Here is a 20,393-nt window from a genome sequence, read left to right as displayed (position 1 = left end):
GAGATTCAGCAAAACAAACTGTAGTTACAGTCTAAAACCATAATTTGTATTTTGTATTGAACTATTACTTTCTAGTCTAAAAAAGTGAAATGTTTGTCAACTTTTTCAGGTAATTTATAAATGAAAGACTTTTTCAACATGTACTGTAGTTTGGGGGACAGTGGTCACTTTTAGTCAAATTATCGCATCAGCGCCATTATGTTTGTACAAATGCCAGCGGTATCCTCAGGAAGGAAAGCAATGGCAATCAATAAAGTGAATGTATTTTAGGGATTTATTGACTGATTAATGTGTTTTCAGTTTAACTTCAGGACCCATATTGCCCACAGCTGACTAAGATGAAGTTGCTAGTTACTGTTAAGTGTAGGCAATTACAGATGTAGTATTTTGCCAGCACAAGAGATTGAATGCAGATTTCAGTTGAACAGAAACATGTGTGCTTACCAAGCAGGGATAAAAAGAAAAATTCCACATCCTGTGCGGTTTACCAGCCTTTACTCTAGAAATATTCAAAGTAGATCTGATTCATTGCTATATATTAGCCTTGTTTGGAATGTATTTGCCATACTGAAGCCCTGGTGGTTTATATTTGCTGCCTCCCCTACCCTTTCACAACCTGGCTGCCCAAATCCCTTTGAAAACAGCTCAGCATAAGGTGGTGATGGCGTTAAGCTGTGCTTCTGACAGGAAACTGAGTGCTGTGGGTCTCTGACATGACACTCAATTGCTAGCAGGTTTCTCTCATTGCACCTCATTTGCATCTGGGACATCAATTAGCATGTTTGTTGAGACTAATTGAATGAAACTCAATCATAGCTCTTAATTGCTTGACTATGTGAAAAGAAATCACATTAATGCAGCTAATTAAGTGTATGGCAATAGATGCAACATAATTAGGAGCAGAATGTAGAAAACAAGATAGCAAAGGTACAAGAGCCATGGGGTGCAGAGCAGTCAGATGCACGGTTTCCTTAATATTGACATGTTTTGGGAGGGGCTGTCCTTTCTCTGGTGCTTTTTTTATGTTAACAGAATGTAGAAAACTTAAGAAGCAGAATGTTAATGGATTTGCAATTACTACTTTTTTCAAGCTGTTGAGGGGCTGAAGGATAGCACTTCTGAGGTGGACCACTGTTGAGTGAGCTCTGGGGACTTGTTAAGTGCTGTTTAAAAGTACTTGGCTTTGAATTACCCTCATGTCTTGTTAAAGATCTTCCACCCCTCCAACCATGTTTTCTGCGATCAGCATTTTCTACAACCAGCACTGAGGGGAGTTTGATTTGTAACACTCACATATCAAAATCAAACATGCCATCTTCTTTTAATGTACCATATTTGAGACATCAGGGATTTTTCTAATTATAAACTTAACATAAATCATTGTTCTGAAACAGCTGTGGTTCCATATATTTGTATGCACTTTGTTGTAATGTAAGGTGTAATTACTCCGGGATAGCAGGAGGAGATGAAAACGTGCTTAGGATCCTGCTGTAAGAAAATGGTTGACTCTTGCTCTATTTTCTTTCTGTAAAAGCTATTGCTACGTACTTTTCACATACAGTGAAATAGTCCGTACATTAAATAGCATTATAATGTGAAAGAATAATTTTAGCTGACATTCCATGCTGTGATTTTACTTCATGATTTCATGGGAAAGTATTATAATCATCACCTCTTTTTGACATATATTTATTGCATGTTTATTATTGAAAACAAGTCATATTATGTTGTATCTGGACAAAATTAAGCGTTTAAAACATTGTAACTGATATATTGTCTACATTATGGTAACTATTTGAATTTTCAGAATTTCTTTTATATGGAATATTCCACTACTAATTTAGTGATATTATTTTATAAGAGTCCATGTATAATTAATTAAAGTCCTACTAATCTTTGTGGCCTCTGTGAATTTATACTTCAGAACTTTATAGAGGGAGAAATTTTTGCAGGTAGCCACTACCCTTTTATCCACAACACATGTAATCTCCTCAGTTCTATTTCATCTACCACAGCAGCCATACCTGGAATAGAATCCCACATGTGTGAGAGAGAAATATAACCTCCACCTGTAAAATCTGTCTCTGACAAGAGTTCTTTCCTTTGGAGAAAGTGGTGTTGGCATCAATTTGTAAATCTTTTGCAGTTCTGAAAGTCCTTATGGCATCTGTTCCTTCTGTCATGACTCCCACCATTACCTCATTGTCAAAGCAACCAACTCACCAAACAACTCATCAATTCAAGTCAAGAGAGCTCTTGGTACTTACCTCATTGATACTGAAGGCAAAAGTGTGCAAGAATAGACAGGAACTAGTACTGCATGGGGTTTGGAGACTACACTTCTTCTAATGCAGCCTAAAATGGCATTTGCCTTTCTTGCAGCCGTATCGTACTATCGGCTTATATCTGTCAGCTTGGGACCTACAACAGTTCCAACATCCTCCTTGCAAGGAATATTGTTGAACCAAATCTCCCGCATCTTCTAACTGTGCATTTGGTTTTTCCCCAGGTGTACATACTGTATTTTTCTGTGTATAAAACTATACTTTTGTCTAAAATCTTTCGACTAAAAATTGAGGTTCGTCTTATACACGGAAGTAAGCTGAGGAGAAAAAAACAAGTGAAGGGGAAAGCAGGGATCAAAGTCATCCTGCAGGGCTTTGATCATTTTTACCCTACATTTGCTAACTTAGATTTTAAAATTTTGGGTTAGAAAAGTGGGGGGGCATCTTATACATGGGGGCATCTTATACAAAGAAAAATTGTTCACTTATCCTTGTTCAGTTTCATTTTGTGGTTTTCAGCCCAGTGCTTGAGCCTATCAACATATATTTGAATTGTGTTTCTGTCTTCCAGAGTATTAGTTTTTCCACCCAATTTTGTGTCATCCGAAAATCGTGTAAGTCCCTGCACCCCCTCATCCAAGTCATTAATTAAAATGTTGAAGAGCACCAAACCCAGGGCTGAGCCTTGTGGTACTCCACTTATTACGTCTTCCCAGTTTGAGAAAGAGTCATTAATTATCACTCTCTGGGTACAAGATTGTAAACAACTGTATATCCGCCTGACATTTGCAGAATATCATGGGGCAGTTTGTCAGAGGCTTTGCTGGAGTCAGGGTGTTTGTTTGTTTGTTTAAAATATGTCTATGCTACCTTTCTTCCCAAAAGGACCCAAGGCGGCTTACATCAATAAAACTGTATTTAAAAGCTAATGCAAATATTAAGAAAGAATTAAACACGTATTATATTAAAATAACTGAGATCAATATCAAAACACATTTAAAACAACAGAACACAACAGTCTGTTTAAAACCCTGGTCAGACCACCAGTCATTAAGGAAAGGCCCACCTGAAGAGAAATGTCTATTACGTCTGCCTCATTCCCACTGTCTACTAGGGAGGTTAACAGTAACAATAATTAAAAAGAGATATGTTTAATCTGGTAGTATTTGTTTCTGATAAATCTGTTGGCTTCTAAATATTTCTGCACTGTTTTGAAATGAATGACCACTTTATCATCTGCTCCAGAATTTCTCTAAGATTGAAGTCAGGTGGCCAGGTCTGTAGTTCTTGTATTTCTCTTTTTTACCCTTTTTGCTAGCTCTTGTCCAGTCATCTGGCACTTCACCGATCCCCCATGATTTCAAGAAAATAATAAACAGTGGTCCTGAGAGTTCTTTACACAATTCTTCAGTACTTTTGGATGCAGTTAATCTGGCCCTGGAGAACTAAGCTCATTCAAAATAATAGGGTTTTCTTGACCATTTGTTTATCAATCTTAAACTGCAATCCTGCCACCTCCACTTGTACAGTGGTACCTTAATTTACGAACTTAATCTGTATTGGAACGGCGTTCATACGTTGAAAAGTTCATAAGTCGAGGCAAAATTTCCCATAGGGATGCATTGGAATCCATTTAATCCATACCAGCTGTTTTTCATTCTTATGTTGAGGCACTGTTAGCAAGTAGGAACTAATGCAAAGCTGGTTAATCCATACTCTACCACTAGGGGGAGAATTTTTCTTCTTCTTTTGACCTGAGATGAACTTAGGTCAAAAAAAGGGCAGGAAAGTTTTTTTTTTTTCATTCGTAAGTCAAAGCTCCATTCACAACTCAAAGCAACCTTTTGTGAATGGAGCCATTTGTAACTCGAAATGTTCGTAAGCTGAGATGTTCGTAAGTCGAGGTACCACTGTAATTCATTTTTGCCTCGAGGATCATAAGATTGGGGAAAGTCTGAGCTAAAGTAGAAACAAAGCACTTCTGCCTTTTCTTTGTCATCTCTGTTCTTCCATCTCCATTGAGTAGTTGAGTCGCTATTCCTTTTCTTTGTCTTTTGGTATGCATGCATGTGAAGAATTCTTTTTTTTTCTTGCTATCCTCAGCTCATTCTGAGCTTTTGCCTTCCTGACACCATCCCTGCAATTCTTTGCTACTTGTCTGTATTCCTTTTTTGTGGCTTGTCCTGTCTGTACTCTTCCTTTGTGACTTTGCCTTCCTTCCACTTCCTCTGTGTGTCTTTTCTTTTCTTTTTTGTTTTGTTTCCAGGCCCTCTCTGAAGCCACATTGGTCTTTTATCCTGTTTTCCAACTTTTTTTCTTGTTGGAGTTCTTTGTCATTTCACTTTTAGAATTTCATTTTTCAGAAATTCTCACCCATCTTGGACTCCTTTTCTTCTTAATATCTCCTAAGAACATGATCCCTTTCACCCAGTATTCGCCTCACAGCTACATCTTCCACCAAGTCATCTCTATTGGTTAGAATCAAGTCCAATATAGCTAATTCTTCATTGTGGTCTCCATGAATCACGCACATGAGTGTTCTGTGTGCATGTGCAGAAGCCTCGGAATCTTCTAGAGTTTAAGACAAGAGCTCATTAGTCACCTCATGGTGCAGTGGTTAAATTGCTGTATTGCAGCCAAAACTGCTCACGACCTGGGGTTCAATCCCAGGTAGCTAGCTCAAGGTTGACTCAGCCTATCCTTCAGAGGTCAGTAAAAGGAGTACCCAGCTTGCTGGGGGGGCAATGTGTGTAGCCTGCATAATTAACTTGTAAACTTTCTAGAGAGTGCTTGAAGCGCTATGGGGCGGTATATAAGCAGCACACTTTGCTCTTTGCCTCCCCCTCCTAACTTGCATGTATTGTCACATATTGACTCACCTCTCTCAGTTTGCTTTAGCCACCACGTGGAAGTTTCAGGAAATGTGTCTAGAGCTGATAGTTTTTATTTTCTTTCTCCTACCAAATACTTTGTCTACTTCTTCCTTTTGTAGAGTCGTACTACATATACGTGTGTGCGTGCATGCACTCTCTCTCTCACACAGTATATATGAATAGATAGTGAGCATTTTGCCTGCCTTTCTCCCTCCACCCCCAGGCTTTGTCAGGGGGGTGAGTTTCTTCTATACAGTTTATGGCCCCTGGCGGCCCTTTCAAAATGTATGTGCTTTGCAGCAGTAAGATTCCTTTGACCAATGGCCACACATTCTGCCTCTGTTGCCCTTGGGAACAGAGTGAGACCCAATCTTCTCCACACTGCCATAAGCTGACCAAAGCCACCATTCGCGACAGTTCTGATTGAAAACTCACCTTTGGGAAGAATCTCTTTCTGCTGCATCCTGAAACATATCTATGGATCCCACTCATTCAAAATCTGCCCTCACCAGACCAGATCCCAGTTGGCATCGAGACAAGGTACCATCTTCCCCCTGTGCTGAGAAGATGGATAAAGTATTTTCCACAGCCCCTTACTAACCTGCCTCAGCGCTGCCCACTTCAGCATTGAATCAACCAGTAGTTAAAGTGCTATCAACATTACTACCAAGAAAAGGGGAAAAGTCATCCTTCACCACCAAAAAAGTCTAAGCAGAAGCCTAAGACTGGCAAATCACCTATTCCTCAGCAATCTGTTTCTGTGCCTTCTGTGTTACAACCTGAGGCTCAGCCCTCAGACGTAGTCTGCCTGGGAACCCCAACTTCAGATCCTGAACACCCAGAACTGGTTCCTTCTCCAAACTTCAGCCACGCTCTTGACTAGTCCAATTTCATCCAGCACTCACTTTATCACTTCTCTCCACTTCATTGCTTCCACTCACCATCTGTCTAATCTCAAGCATCATCTCATGACTTGGCCTCTGCTGTTCATGGTTGTAGTCCAACATGGAGCCCTAGAAAGGCCACCCACAAAACTTGCCAACACCAGCGTTTGCCCCCTATACCACTGAAGAATCCTTCTAGAGAACTGAACAAAATACTTGCTAATCTAACTGCCTCCAGTGTGCTGTCTCCTATGGGCCCTCTTCCACCTCCACCTCAAGGCCAGTCCCATGGCCCATGCTTGATTCCACCCTCGTAACTGCACTCAGCATTATCATTATCCAACTCCATACCTCCCTGTGTACCATGCAGAACAGGCTCCAGCTGTTCTGTTCAGATTCTCCCTGATGCTGCACTTCCTGGACTTCCTGGCTGAGCCATTGGCACTGGCTCTAGCTCCGGCATGGACTGTGGCAACCATATGTCAGCTCCTGCTGCCATCCCAGGGTGATAGAAGAAATGCCCAAATTATTTCACCATCTGAAGATTTCAAATTCAGTATTGACCTCCTCATTAGATTGGCTAGATCCCTGAACTTGGAAACTCAGAGTCTGACTTCCCACAGATCTGGCCCACTATATGACCACATCTCTTCAGACTTCTCCACATTGGTACACATCTTTTTGATCACATCACTTCTAAACCTGGCCAAGGACTCTTGGGAAAAGCCATTCTCATCCAACCTGACATCCTGATGGATTGAGAACCTTGAGTCTCCTTGAGGATCTAGACCTCAGGGTAAGCATGGAAAAGTCCATTCTCAACTTGTGGTACATGGTACAGAACATCAGTGCCACTCTCAAACACTGCAAGGACTTATCTTCCTCCAGACAGATGTTGAAGAGTTACATCCATCACCCAACAATTCAAAACAGGTACTCTGGTTTCAGCCCACCACAACCCAGAAGCTCCTCAGCTTCATGGCTCCACGACTTTGGTCATATCTCATGCCAAACTCAGGATGCATTTGTTCAGGCATGGTACCATGCCCTGTTCATTCCACTTCAGGACCACCTTCATAAACCTTGGAACTTGGTTCCCAACTTAAGTGGTAGACCGAGACCCCTCATGTCTCCATGTGCAGGCCTTTCACCCATTTGTGCCAACAGTACACATCATTACACATGTGATTCTCTCTGTTAGGAGAGCACATTGCCTCCATCACACTGTACTTGCCCATTGGAAACCTCCCCCAAAGAAACATGTGTCAAGATCAACAAGTTGGAGCTTCTAGCAGTTCTCAAAGCTCTCAGGGTATTCCAATCCTTCTCGTTGGGTAAAGTAATGCAGGTTGTCACAAACAACATAGCCACCATGTATTACATCAACCATCAGCGAGTCACTCTTTCCATGTGTCTCTTCCTCGCAGTGTATCTGTAGGAATGGTGCCCCATAGCCATCTGCTTAGCAGGAAAGAACAAGCTCCAAGCAGACAACCTCAGCAGGAAGCTCACAAATGGGGCACACCTCAAGTGGATCTGTTTGTCACATATCAGAATCACAAGTGCCCCAGCACAGGATGGGGACCTTAATCCCTAGGAGATGCCTTCATGTTCAAGTGGAATTGTGCTTAATTTACCTTTTCCCACCCCTTCCTCTCCTGCACAAGATAATCACAAAGATACAGCAGGAGAATGTCAATGCCATAACGCCCTGATGGCCCAGACAAGCATGGTTCGCCCCACTGCATCAGATGGCTTCAACATACCTCTGCCTCCTGAAGATACCCAACCTTTTCTCCTGGCACAACAGGTCCATACTCCATCCAGACCTGACCCTTAACCTTACAGCATGGAGAATTAATGCTGTTAGCCATATTAGACATGGTCAGGAAGCCTTCCATGAAGCAGGCCTATGACTACAAATGGCAATGATTCCTTTCCTTTGTCCTATCTCTTAACATTGAGCCAGTGCTTAACAGTCTGATGCTTTCACCTCCACTTAGAGGAAGGAGGCCTCTCCTCCTCTTTTTTCAGAGTCTATCTGTCCACCATTGTTTTAAAACAACCTGCAGAATTCTTGCTTCTTCTTTGTGGTCTCTGTGAATGCACACTAATGGGTTAATCTGCACCTCCTCAGAGCAGCCTCAGAATCTTCTAGAGCTCAAGCACATGGTGCCGGGACCTCCCACAGATTACCTATAACTCCGCCCCGGCACTGAATGCCTCAGCTCAATTTCTGCCATCGCTGTTGCAGCATCTTGATTCGGAGCTTCCATCTTCACATTTTTCTTTCAACCTTATTCTTACTTGGAACTCCCAGTATTTCTGACCTTGGACTGTCGTACACTTCGTTGAGATTTGTGAGTTTAAACAAAAGCGAAAAATTGTGTTGTTTCTTCTTTGTTTGAGCGACTTGTTTATGGCCTCTTTGGGCCCTTTCAAGCATTGTTCCACCTGCCCAAATAAGATTCCTTTATCCGACGGCCATTTCCAGTTCTTGTTTTGCCTGGGGGAAGAACACCAACCAGCCAGCCTTGTGTGCTGTTTATAAAAGTTTTACTAAGCTGGCATTGAAGCAGAGGCTCCAGAGCCTACGCTCCTTTTTGTGAGAGAAGTCTCTCTGTCTGATGGGAGGATTGACTATGGAACCTCTGGCTGAGGCCCCTTCAACCATGGGCCTTTTGCCTAAACAAGTGAAAAAAGTGGTGAAAGCATCGTCCTCGGGCTCAAGATCGACAGCCTCTGCATTAGTGTCAAAGCCACCTTCAGCCCCAATGCCAAAGAAGACATCTCAGAAGCCATCTAGGCTGTTGGTGGAGGCGCTTTCATCACCCCCGCCTCAAGCCCAGTCCTGGTGTGAGTATGCCTTACTGTACCATCAGGAGATGAGGATATTCTTCCCTCGAGGCTGGTAACAGCACCTTCACCTTGCTTAAGCCTCTCCCTGGACTGGGCGGGCACCTCAGCTGAGGTGCAGCTGGTGCTGCAAGCCAGCCCGACTTCTTTGCCAGGCTCAGCATTGAGGTGGGTGTCCCCGGCTCGATACCAGTTGAACCATCGAGGAAAAGGATGCAAAAGACCAGGCACCTGGAACCTCCAGCTTATCCTGAGATATTCTGACGTCGACAGCCTCTACTGGATGACTATTTTCCCGGTGGCGACTATCCCAGATCTCTCTGGAAGGGCTATGGTCTCTACTGTGAGCCCAAGGACTTTGGGTTCAACCCTCACCAGTACTCAGTGCCTTATGACCCTGATTTTTATTGTCAGCACCAACAGTGGTCGCGATACTATGAGCAGTATCCACCATCGCCCCCTTGGTACCATAGATATCCCGGCACAGACCGCATTCCAGATGACGAGTTCAGGCAGGACCCTCCTCGAAGGATGCCAAAGCGGCCATTCCCAGAGGAGCTTTCATTGCCGGCCCCTTCAAAGAGGCCCTGTCTGGTGCCAGCCCCAGCTTATTGGTCCTGTTTGAATCTGGCTCCTGTTCCACCAGCCTCGCCGGGTCCAGAGATGTAAACAGGGTGATCGCGACTTCCACATGTATTGTTGGGATCAGGATCATGCTCTTTCCCCGTCTCTAGACCAGGATTGTGAGTTCGAGTCTGACTTGGAGGCCTTGGGCATGGGGGTCGACAAGGACTCTCCACTTAACGTACCCACTCCGGGTTCAGAAGTGGCAGAGAGCCACCCTCCATTCCCTTCAGAGGACTACCCGGCCTATTCGCATGTGATTCGCAGAATTGTGAAGGTGATGGGCTTGGTGGTGGAGCAGCCAGCAGCTGAGGAGGTGGATAAGGTCTATGAAGATATTACCCAAGACCAGACCTCTCCTCTCTTCCTCACCTTCATCTCCTGTCTGTTGAAGTTGGTTAAGGAGCATTGGGACAAGCCCTCCACATCCTATCGGATCCCTAGGAGGGTGGAGAACACATATAAAATGCATGGTTCTAGTGCTGAATTCTTATCTTAGTATCCTCTGCCCAATTCCTTTGTGCTGGATGCCACACAAAACAGCTAGAAACCATTCCACGTCCACACCCAACAACAAGGAGGGAAGGAAGCTGGACGTTCTTGGACGTAGAGTCTATTCTTTAGCATCCTTCATCCTCAGGGTGGCAAATTATTCAGCAGCAATGGGTGCCTACCATCTCCATCTGTGGAATACCACCCTGCCAGCTTTACAAGGTGCTCCAGAGGAGCTTAGGGCTTCAGGCCTTACATGCCATCAGGAGGCCATGACTCTGGCAATGCAGGAAAGGATAGCTGGCAGACACATAGTGGATGTAGCGTCCATGCAAATTACTACAGTGGTGACTGTGACGGCATGCTTGGCTGCGTTCAGCTGAGGTCCAGAATTGAGGACCTGCCCTTTGATGAGGTAGGCCTCTTCGATGATAAGACTGACAAAATCCTCGATAACTTGCTCAAGCTGCTTAAAACAGCCAAGTCCTACACCGACCAGCAGAGTCGCCCAAGGAATACCTGGCGCCATTTCTATCCTTACCGGTATCCTGACCGCCAAAGGCCACAAGGCTCCAGGTTCTCTTTGGGTCAGTATTGTCAGCAGTCTGGCAGGCAGTGGCCTCGTCAACAGGCCCGCTGACCAGACTGGAGAGCCAGACAGGGCCTTTAACTCCATTGGCCCATCAGCAACTAATCGCGCCTTGATTCGTTTGGCTCCCTTCCTTCCCACCTGGCAATCCATCATCTCTGATTCTTGGGTGCACACCATATACCCAGAGGCTATGCTATGGAATTTGACTCCCTGCCTTCCATGGGGTTGCTCAGAGACACCACTCCCTCACCTCCATTGGAAAAGGAGGTTGCTTCCGTTCTTCAGAAAGATGCCATTGTCCAAGTTCACAACCCGAATTATGCATTCAACTTTTTTTCCTGCTACTTCACTATCCCGAAGAAGGGCAGGGAACTCCGTCCCATCTTGGACATCCATCCCTTGAATTCCTATATCACATACCGATGCTTCAGGATGGTCTCCCTTGATGGCACCATTCAGATGTTAAGACATGGAGACTGGTTTTCGGTTATAGACCACAAGGATGCCTATTTCCATAACAGCATTTGGCCTGAGCATCAACACTACTTGAGGTTCTCCCTCAAAGGGATGATCTACGAATTCAAGGCACTCCCCTTCAGGCTTTCCACTGCCCCACAGGTGTTCACAAAGTGTTTAGCCCTGGTGGCAGCTTATTTTCACCTGCATGGTATTATGGTGTTCCTGTACCTGGATGATTGATGGCTGGTGGCTCTGTCTCATGCTCAATTGAACAAAGATATATCCTTCACCTTGTCCCTTTTGTCTACTTGGGCTCCAGGTCAACCAAGAGAAGTCCACCCTGCGACCCACCCAGAAGGTCTCGTACATTGGGGCAACAGTGGATGCCTCTTGTGGTCGGGCGTTCCTCCCAGAGGACAGAATATCAAAAATCTAATGATGGCACTTTTTCTCCCACGAGCCACAGTGACAGCTCTTCAGGTGCAGCATCTGTTGGGCCTTATGGCTTCCACCACAGCTGTGGTCCAGCACACCAGGCTGAAGATGAGATATTTGTAGGACTGGTACTTGTCACTTTACGACCCATTGCTGGACCCGCCATCCAAACCGCGGTGGACTGCATGACCAAACTTGCTAGTAGGGAAATTTTTTTGGTCCTCTGAACCCAGAAGCGCAGGTTACTACAGACGCGAGTCTGACAGACTGGGGAGCACACTTAGGGAGCCTGAGGGTGCACAGTCTCTGGTCATTGGAAGAGATCCCTTTGCATATCAATCACCTGGAGCTCTTGGCCATTTTGAAAGCCTTCCAAGCATTCAAGTGTCTGCTTCTCGGCCAAGTAGTCCAGGTGGTGTCAGACAATACCACAGTTGTTTTCTATCTTGACAAGCAGGGTGGCACACACTCCCTCCACCTGTTGTATCTGGCGGTTCAGCTTGGGAATGGTGCTACTCCTGCCACATCTATCTGATAGCAGTATACGTGGCCTCGGAGGACAATACCCTAGCGGATCAGATGAGCAGACTCCTGGACTGCAGCCACGAGTGGTCACTAGACAACAAGGTTTTCCTCTCACTTTGTCATCAGTGGAGCACGCCTCAGCTGGATGTTTTTGCCTCCTTAGCCAACAGGAAGTGAAACTGTTATTGCTCAAGGGTGGGATTTGGCCATCATTCAGTGGGAGACACATTCATGACCTCTTGGATCACGGGGTGTTCTCTACATCAGAGGTCCCCAAAACCCAGTCTGTGGCCCAGTGCCGGTCCGTGGCCTGAGCCGGACCAGACCGCCAAGACAGACCTCCCACCCCACCCCCCGCATGCCATCACCCCCACGCTGCCTATTTGCACCTGCGCACGTGCTCCAGCATGCCCATGTGAGTGCTGTGCCATTTGCACATGCACATGAGCATGCGTGTGCCCGTATAAGCACTGCACTACCATTTGCGCATGCGCACGAGCACATGTGAGAGAGCATGCTCATTCATGCATGCGCATGAATGCAGGGGGTGCCCCGCCTTCCCCAGACGGTCTGTGGGGTGGAAAAGGTTGGGGACCCCTGCTCCTTCTTGGAGGACCATCCTCAGAGAGTACAGCTTGGGGAGAGTGTTTCGGCCCCGTGGAGCCTCAATTGTGGGGTTCCGCAAGGCTCGATTATCTTCCAATGCTGTTTACCTACATGAGGCCACTGGGTGGGGTCATCAGGGGATGTGGGGCTTTCTGCCATCAGTACGCTGATGACACCCAGCTCTACACCTCCTTTTCTCCAACCACAGTGGATGCCGTTCCATCCCTTCAGTGCTGCCTGGAGGCTGTACTGCAATGGATGCAGGAGAATGGGCTGAGACTGAACCCAGACAAGACAGAGGTCCTGAGGGTGGGTGACCCCTCCATTGGTGGTTTGGGAAACTCCCTCTCTTTAGGGGGAGTGACTCACCATGAAGAGTGAGGTTCGCAGCTTGGGAGTCCATCTGGATCCGGCACTCGCCATTGAAACCCAGGTGGCGTCAGTCGTCTGCTCCACCTATTTCCATCTGTGGCGGATTGCCCAACTGCATCCCTATCTTGATGTTGGGGCTATGATCACTCTGGTCCATGCGCTTGTAATCTCGAGATTAGACTACTGCAGTGCACTCTACGTGGGGCTATGTTTGAAATAAATGTGGAAGCTTCAAATGGTGCAGAATGGTGTTTTCTCAGTGGGACGAGAAAACACCAGCACATCTCTCTCACTCTGGCTGCCTTGCATTGGCTACCCATTCGTTTCCACATTGATTTCAAAGTGTTAATGATGACATATAAAGCCCTAAACGGTTTAGCACCTCGATATCTAGCAGAATGCCTTCTCCCACCTAGATCTACTCGAATCACTCGTTCTAGCCAGGAAGGCCAAAAGTAACACATAATGCCCAGTGCAAATGATCTATATTTCTATTCTCCTAGCCCATATATATTGAAATCCATCATCTAAATCAAGATGCTTAACATCTTTATTTTTGTTCCATGGGTACTAAGTAGCTCCATACCTTTCCAATCCTTTATCCTTTCATTCCAAAACCAAAGAGCATGGGTTCTTTCTTTAGGATTCCCCATCCAGTTAGTTGCTAACTAACAAGCTCACACACTGAGGCACTTCATGTCAATCTGTAGCAAAAATGTTTCCTTTCCTTTGTGTATGGGAGGCAAAGATCTCATATAAATAAATATATCCATGAGCTTGGAGATGTCTAATAGGAATGTCATACTTTTTAATGTTTAAGCAGCAGGTGTGGCCTATTATCTTGACAGTTCAATATTTTGCTTTCTGTCTGAAATTTCAAAACATTTTGTCCTGTGACATTATGGACTATTATTTAAGAAACATAAGCCGGGAAAGGAGAATAACTGTGCAGCTCTCTTGGATCTTATTATAATACTTAAGATCCAAGAGAGTTGCACAGTTATTCTCCTTTCCCGGAAGGGTCTGTCAGCTTATGTTTCTTAAATAATAGTCCATAATGTCACAGGACAAAATGTTTTGAAACTGGGGTTCCATTTTTCTAACCTACTAATGAAAAATAATGTTTCTGTGCTTTTGATTTAGGACTATATGCAGAATGTGCATGGAAAAGAAATAGATCTCTTGAGAACCACTGTTAAAGTCCCAGGGAAGAGACCACCGCGAGCCACGTCCGCATGTGCACCCATTTCTAGTCCAAAAACCAATGGTTTATCCAAAGATATGAGCAACTTACATATCTCACAAAATGCAGGTAAGACAAATTCATTTTAAAATGTCATGACCTTGGTGGGTTTTAACATTGCTTGCCATTCTAAATCAAGTAAAACATTAAATTATTTCTGTATTATTTGATATATTTTAATATAACATTTCTGTATGTAGTCGTTATCTAACAAATAAACTATAAAATGAATTTCTCCTTGACACAAGTATTTCTTCTCTAACTTCCCAGACTCCCAAATGCTTTGACAGACCACAGTACCAGGGTTGGAGTGGGAGGAGGGGAGCAGTTCAGGCCCACAAGGTGGAAGTTCCAAAGCAAGAGAGCATGTTAGAAAGTTCTGTGTCTCTCACTGTTATGTTTATTCAATTCTGGCTTGGGTGGCAAGGGAAAGACTTTCTCACCGTAACCCCTCCCGCTAGCACTTCCACCATCACCGTCTTCTCCATCATAGATAATGTAGTGACATTCCACCATTCTCCTTTGGAACCTATGTACCTTGGTTAGTCAGTTAGGCTTCCTAAAAGTCAAGCTCCTATTGCTTAGATACAGCAAGAAGAGTATGACTGCTCAATAACCTTGACTGGTGCTCTAAGAAAAACCTGACCATTGACTGCTTGTTGTCAGCCTTCCATCTTCAGTGGTTTCCTGCAGCCTGGCCACTCATAGCTCCTTCCACCTTGCCAGTCATTTAACTGGTACAGTACTGCTGTTGCCATGGTTAGTGATGGCTTGACATGCCAGGGCACTGTGAAACTGAAGAAGAATTTGAATGATGTGTGCCATATTCTCTGCCTGCCTGAGTCTTTGGCAAAGTGTCTGTCCACCTGCTAGTGTCTCTGGCAGTTTATCTGCTTACTTGTCCTCCAATTTGTCAGCCATCTTCAGTCTCTTCTCTTGTTGGTCCCTTAACCAGCATAGTTTTTTTAATCGCTGTACTTGGTGATGCCTGACTTTGTCAGGCTACTATAACATGGAAGAATCATAATGAGAACCAGGACCATGTTTTCATGCCATGTTCAATGCTAACAGTCAATATATTTGCCAACCTGGTTGCCTGCTTCTTTACCAGTTTCAGTATTTCTTTCTTTCCCTCCCGGAAGTTTGACTTTTGTTGTTCTAAGGGCAGTTGAGGCCCTTCACATCTTCTGCATGGTTTGGAACATTGAAACGTTAGAAATATGATCATGTTCTGCAAGGGATACAGAAGGCGAGGAGAGCCATTCTGCAATCACCATGGTCCTGCTAGCTTATTGCTGTTTCCATGGTGAGATAGAAGGCACAGCAAAGTCACAAAAGAGAAGACAAATGAAATAACATCTGTCCTTCTGTCCTTTCAGAGCACATGATTTACATGGACTCTCTCCACAATGTTCCTTGATGTTGCGTAGGCTAAGTCTCTGGACTGGCAGTAACCTATACGTTAGAACAGGGAGACATCAAGCTCTGTTGCACTTGCCTTTATGGATTTTCCATAGGGAAAGTTCTTTCGAATGCAGCCATGACTTTTTGCAACTGGGAAGGTGGCTGGGGGAAGTATAGTGGTGACTTCAAAAGGTAAGAAGCCCTCCTATTTGGAAACAATGAGACTATTTCTCTGGCAAGCCATCCCTGCTCCTTTCCTGCATGTATCCCTAGGATCCTCTGCCAAATGAAATTGCTTCCGGACAGTGCTTTGTCTTGTGTATGGTAGTGACCTGGAGTGTCTTATATCTCTGTATCTCTCAGGGCGGGGTTGCTACTTCTGGCCTGCTTCTGATCTGTGGGCCTTTGTGACTGTCTTACAAGTCTTATATGTGTCTTTGGATGTTGTGTGGTTGGGGCTGGGCAAGCCCCTGTTCAGCCTACCTGTATCCTACACAAACTGGGAAGTTCTGGAGCTCCCTCCCCCGGCACCCGGGTTTACTTTCTCCTTCTACCATTTTTAGTACACTTAGCTCATCACTGTCTTATGGGTTCTGTAGTTAGGGGTGGCATCAACATAGCCAGTCCAGACCCCTCCCATTTTCAACTTGATTTCACCCTGATGCTCTTTCTACACAATCCTTAGATATTGCATTGGCAAGATTCCCTGCTTAACTCATCAGTGTGTTGCCTGAGACAGACTCTTGCACTCTCCAATCTTTGTGCATGCTTATGTTCTCTACAGTCACATGCCTGTACCCCTGTGTTTTGGACAATGAAGAAAAGCATCCAGTCTTCTAGTTGTTTTTGTTGTAGCCCACTGGACATGCAGCTGCTGTAACTTGCATGGTGGAAGTAGGTTCCTGCTCTTTGGATATACATACATCTTCCATTCCTCTGAAAAGAGAACAAAACAGGGATTTGCCCTGGGTTCCAAATCTGGAGGGCACATGGTGCCTGGTATATTACGATAGAGAAAGATGATGGTAGATAAATCTCCAGAGGACCCATGCCTATTTTAAGTCTAACATAAAGGCTATCTGACTGGGTCTTGTCCCCACTAATAGTGTGACCGATCCTGCTGAGATCCTGTCTTTCTGTCCATTTGGTTTGTTTGGCCCGTTACATTGAAGGAAATATCCAGGGCACTGGCTCGCAGTAGACCAACTTCCTCCCTGCTTGACCCTCACTCAGCCAGGCTGTTAAAAGCTGCCAGTGATGTCACTTCAGAATGGGTCATAATCTTCCCTTAAGTGTGAAGGAAACCATCATCTGGCCCATTCTAAAATGACCTAATTTGGCATTGGAAAATCTTAACTATAAACAGATTGCCTACATTTATGGGCAAAGTGATCAAGGGGGTGGTGGTGGAGCAGCTCTAGATGTTTCTGGAGGAGAAAAAAATGCCTTGATTTCAATGCTGATTCAGATCATGCCATGGTACTAAGACAGTACTGATCTTGCTGCAGGGTGATCTGCTACAGGAGGCTGACATGAACACTCATTCCCTGTTGGTTCTCAGTGGCTTTTGATACTGTCAACCATGGTATCATCTTGGGCAAGCTATTGTAGCTGGGGAGGAAGTGTCAGGGGGATAAGGGGATCTGGTTGAACTTCAAGGCTAGAGCTTTATCTGTGCAAGATCCAGGAACTGGAGGGAGTTCAACAGTAAAGCTCATTCTTCTTTTCCTGGTCCAAATGCAAACATGACTTTGGAGGTGACTGGACTCCACACTTGAGAAGGTCTGTGTCACCAACACTAAGCTAACTAGTGGCAGTTCACCACTATGATTTACATGATCTCAATGCTTACAGTCTATAGCATCCTTGAAATTGACGGATAGCACCTCCAGGTTATAGCTGGTTGTGTTCCCCCCACCTCATTTAGTTTCATTTAATTTCATTTTGTTTTTAACAGAGATTGAGATGCACACAAGTCATATCATAGACCTGAGGACAGAATGGGTCCAAATGTGTCATAAAGATAACAGATTGGATTGTACCCAATCTGTATGCCCTTTATTTGGGAACTCAGCAGGCTGAGCAGCTTCTGCATACCTCTACTGATTGCATAACATTTCAGACTCCATAGAATTTTCTATATGCTTTGCCTCTACCACCTAGACATTTGTTATGTGCCATCAAGTCAGAACTGACTTATAGAAACCCCAATAGGACTTTCAAGGTAAGTATTTAAGGAATGGTGTTGCCATTTCCACACCCCTAGTGAGTTTCCATGGCTGGATTTGAACCCAGGCTTGCTGGGTACCAGTCCAACCCTCTATCCACTACATCATACTGGGTGCAACCTAAACTAAGAAGGTCCTATTTCTATTTCAGACCTTTAGTTGAGAAATGGAGATCATAAGTTTAGGCCTGCTTACATGTTTTGGCAACTTTTTAGAGGTATTGAGACTTCTGGTTTAGCTGCTGTGCACTCCAAGACACATCAAAGCCAAATGTCTGTAGCTTCATCTATAGCTACTGCAGATATTTGGCTAAAAATAACAGTCTTGCATATTATTTGCATTAGTATAATTGACTCAGAAGAAAATAAAGATTGAGAAGGAGTTTTGAACCTATTTTTGACATTGTATATGGAGTGATCTGATTAAATAATAGATAAAATAAACCTGAAAGAAGGAAAATGAAGGTTAGGAATGAGCAGAGAGCTGTTGGGACCTACAAATATGAGAAATCAGAGACACAGTCGTCTCATGTGTAGACTCTGAGCAACTGAGAACAGAGATCATAGGATGAAAGGCTTTCTCTGTGGCTCTTCTAAACCTGCCACTCCAGGCAATTCACCTAGTGCAGTGCATCTTAATACCTCTTTCTGTTTGGTTGGATTCAATTCATGTTCCTAAACTTATCATCAACTCAAAGGCTCTAAACAATATTCTATTATTCATACATCCATTAATAAATGAGCTAATGCTTGTACAGTGGGGTCTCTACTTAAGAACTTAATCCATATTGGAAGGTGGTTCTCAAGTGGAAAAGTTCTTATGTAGAATCTGCATTTCCCATAGGAATGCATTGAAAACCATTTAATCCGTATCTGCTCTTTTCCATCCATAGAAACTAATGGGAAGCTGCTATTCCGCCTTCTACCACTAGAGGGGGATTTTTTTCTTTTTTTCCCCTTAGGTCAGGGAACAGTGTTAAAAGCACTTCTGACGAACCTAATTTTGAAGCAATGGACTGAAAACCAATTAATCCGTTCTGGCTGTTTTTTTTATGTAGATGTGCGTTCGTACATTGAAGCATTAGTTCCCATAGGAACTAATGCAAAGCTGGTTAATACGTACTCTACCACTAGGGGGAGAACTTTTTTTTAACCTAAGATGACCTAAGGTTAAAAAAAGAGCAGGAAAGTTTTTTTTCCTGTTCTTATCTGGATTTTTGTTCTCAAGTAGAAGCAAAATTTAGCAAATGGAGCTGTTCTTAAGTGGAATTGTTCTTAAGTAGGGACGTTCTTAAGCAGAGACCCCACTGTACTTTAAATAGATGTTTGTGTATGAGTATTGTGAGAAAATTATCACAAGTCCTCTTTAAATACAGTTTTCTCTCATTTGCTTTTGAAGATGGAGGAGTCAACATCTTTGGACTTTGTTGTGTTCCAAAACATCTCTGTTTACAACAGAGGCTGTAAAAATGAGTTTTCTGGCCCTTACCTTGTTTTTAAAATGCCAATAATTCCTTATGTGATCATAATGCAACACAAATGGATTTCACGAGAAAATTTGGGCAAGCACTGTTTATTTTGAAAAAGGTTCCATTCTCACATACTTAAATGTGTGGTAACAGACTTTTCACCACTCTATGTGTATTTACACATGCAACAGGACAGATGTAAAAATGCTTTGGGAATATGTGAAAGCCTTTTTATAAAAGTATTAAAGATTTTAATCATGCCATCTGCACCTGAGAACAGAAGGTAATTTGCTGTCCAAGGTAGTACTCAATGTCCTGGGAAGCTAATTAAAGATTTGTTAGTGCTGTCTTTTTTTCTGCTTACCTTCTCCCAAGCATAACTTTCTTGTCACTAACTATTTTGCCTTTCTGTTGCACTGTAAACATGCAGGATATACTCTGAAGCTTGAGTTACAACTATCAGTTTCATCTTTCCCATGCTCTTTTAAGGGTCATGTTTTGCTATGTCTCTTAACAGTGAGAAGTCCCTCACAAAAGTACTGACATCTTTCTTTCCCTTTTTCTTTCCCTGTCTGAGTGAACTTCAAAATCAACTGGAGGGATTCAGAGAAGGTAGAGGAAACATGAGTAAGATGAATAGATCAATAGAAGGGTGTTAGAGAGAATTCAGAATCTTATCTACCCAAACTTCCTGTTCTGCTGTGAGTGGACCTCCATATAGGTATCCATCATTTCTTACTTGGATTTGGTACATCTGAAAATTAACTATTTGCAAGCTGAGTTCTGGAGAAAACAGACAGTGCAGTAGCCAAAGTAGTCATGTCTAGCAGCTTGGGATCTGGGGGAGCCAGACAAACACTCTATCTTCCTTCTCCTTGGTGATGTAGTTTGCATTCCTCTTAATTGTGGAGGTACCTTCAAGGAGATTGCTCTTCTTTCCACACAGGGAAAAAAAACACATTTTTTTCCTACTTGGCCTCAAAGATCCTTTATATCTCACTCTAGTCCTAATTGCCAGGCAGGCTTGTCAGAGGTTTTTCTTCCTTT

The 20,393-nt window shown here is 43.9% G+C and overlaps 1 protein-coding gene across 11 annotated transcripts in view; it reads left to right on the top strand.

Moving 5' to 3' along the window:
- The window catches only part of AGAP1 (ArfGAP with GTPase domain, ankyrin repeat and PH domain 1), a 528,918-nt gene that overhangs the window by 274,728 nt on the left and 233,797 nt on the right, over positions 1 to 20,393 (top strand). For all 11 annotated transcript variants that reach the window (XR_013537918.1, XM_072977375.2, XM_072977373.2 and 8 more), the window contains one exon: positions 14,147 to 14,315. Coding sequence is in view for 10 of the 11 variants with exons in the window: in XM_072977375.2 (XP_072833476.1) it covers positions 14,147 to 14,315 (169 nt within the window). In the remaining variant the exon portion in view is untranslated. The remainder of the gene's footprint in view (positions 1 to 14,146; positions 14,316 to 20,393) is intronic.

This window comes from Pogona vitticeps, chromosome 1, assembly GCF_051106095.1.
Source record: "Pogona vitticeps strain Pit_001003342236 chromosome 1, PviZW2.1, whole genome shotgun sequence".
Classification (NCBI taxonomy): Eukaryota; Metazoa; Chordata; class Lepidosauria; order Squamata; family Agamidae; genus Pogona; species Pogona vitticeps.
Note: the sequence above shows the minus strand (reverse complement) of the source record. Positions and strands in the feature narration are given on the sequence as shown.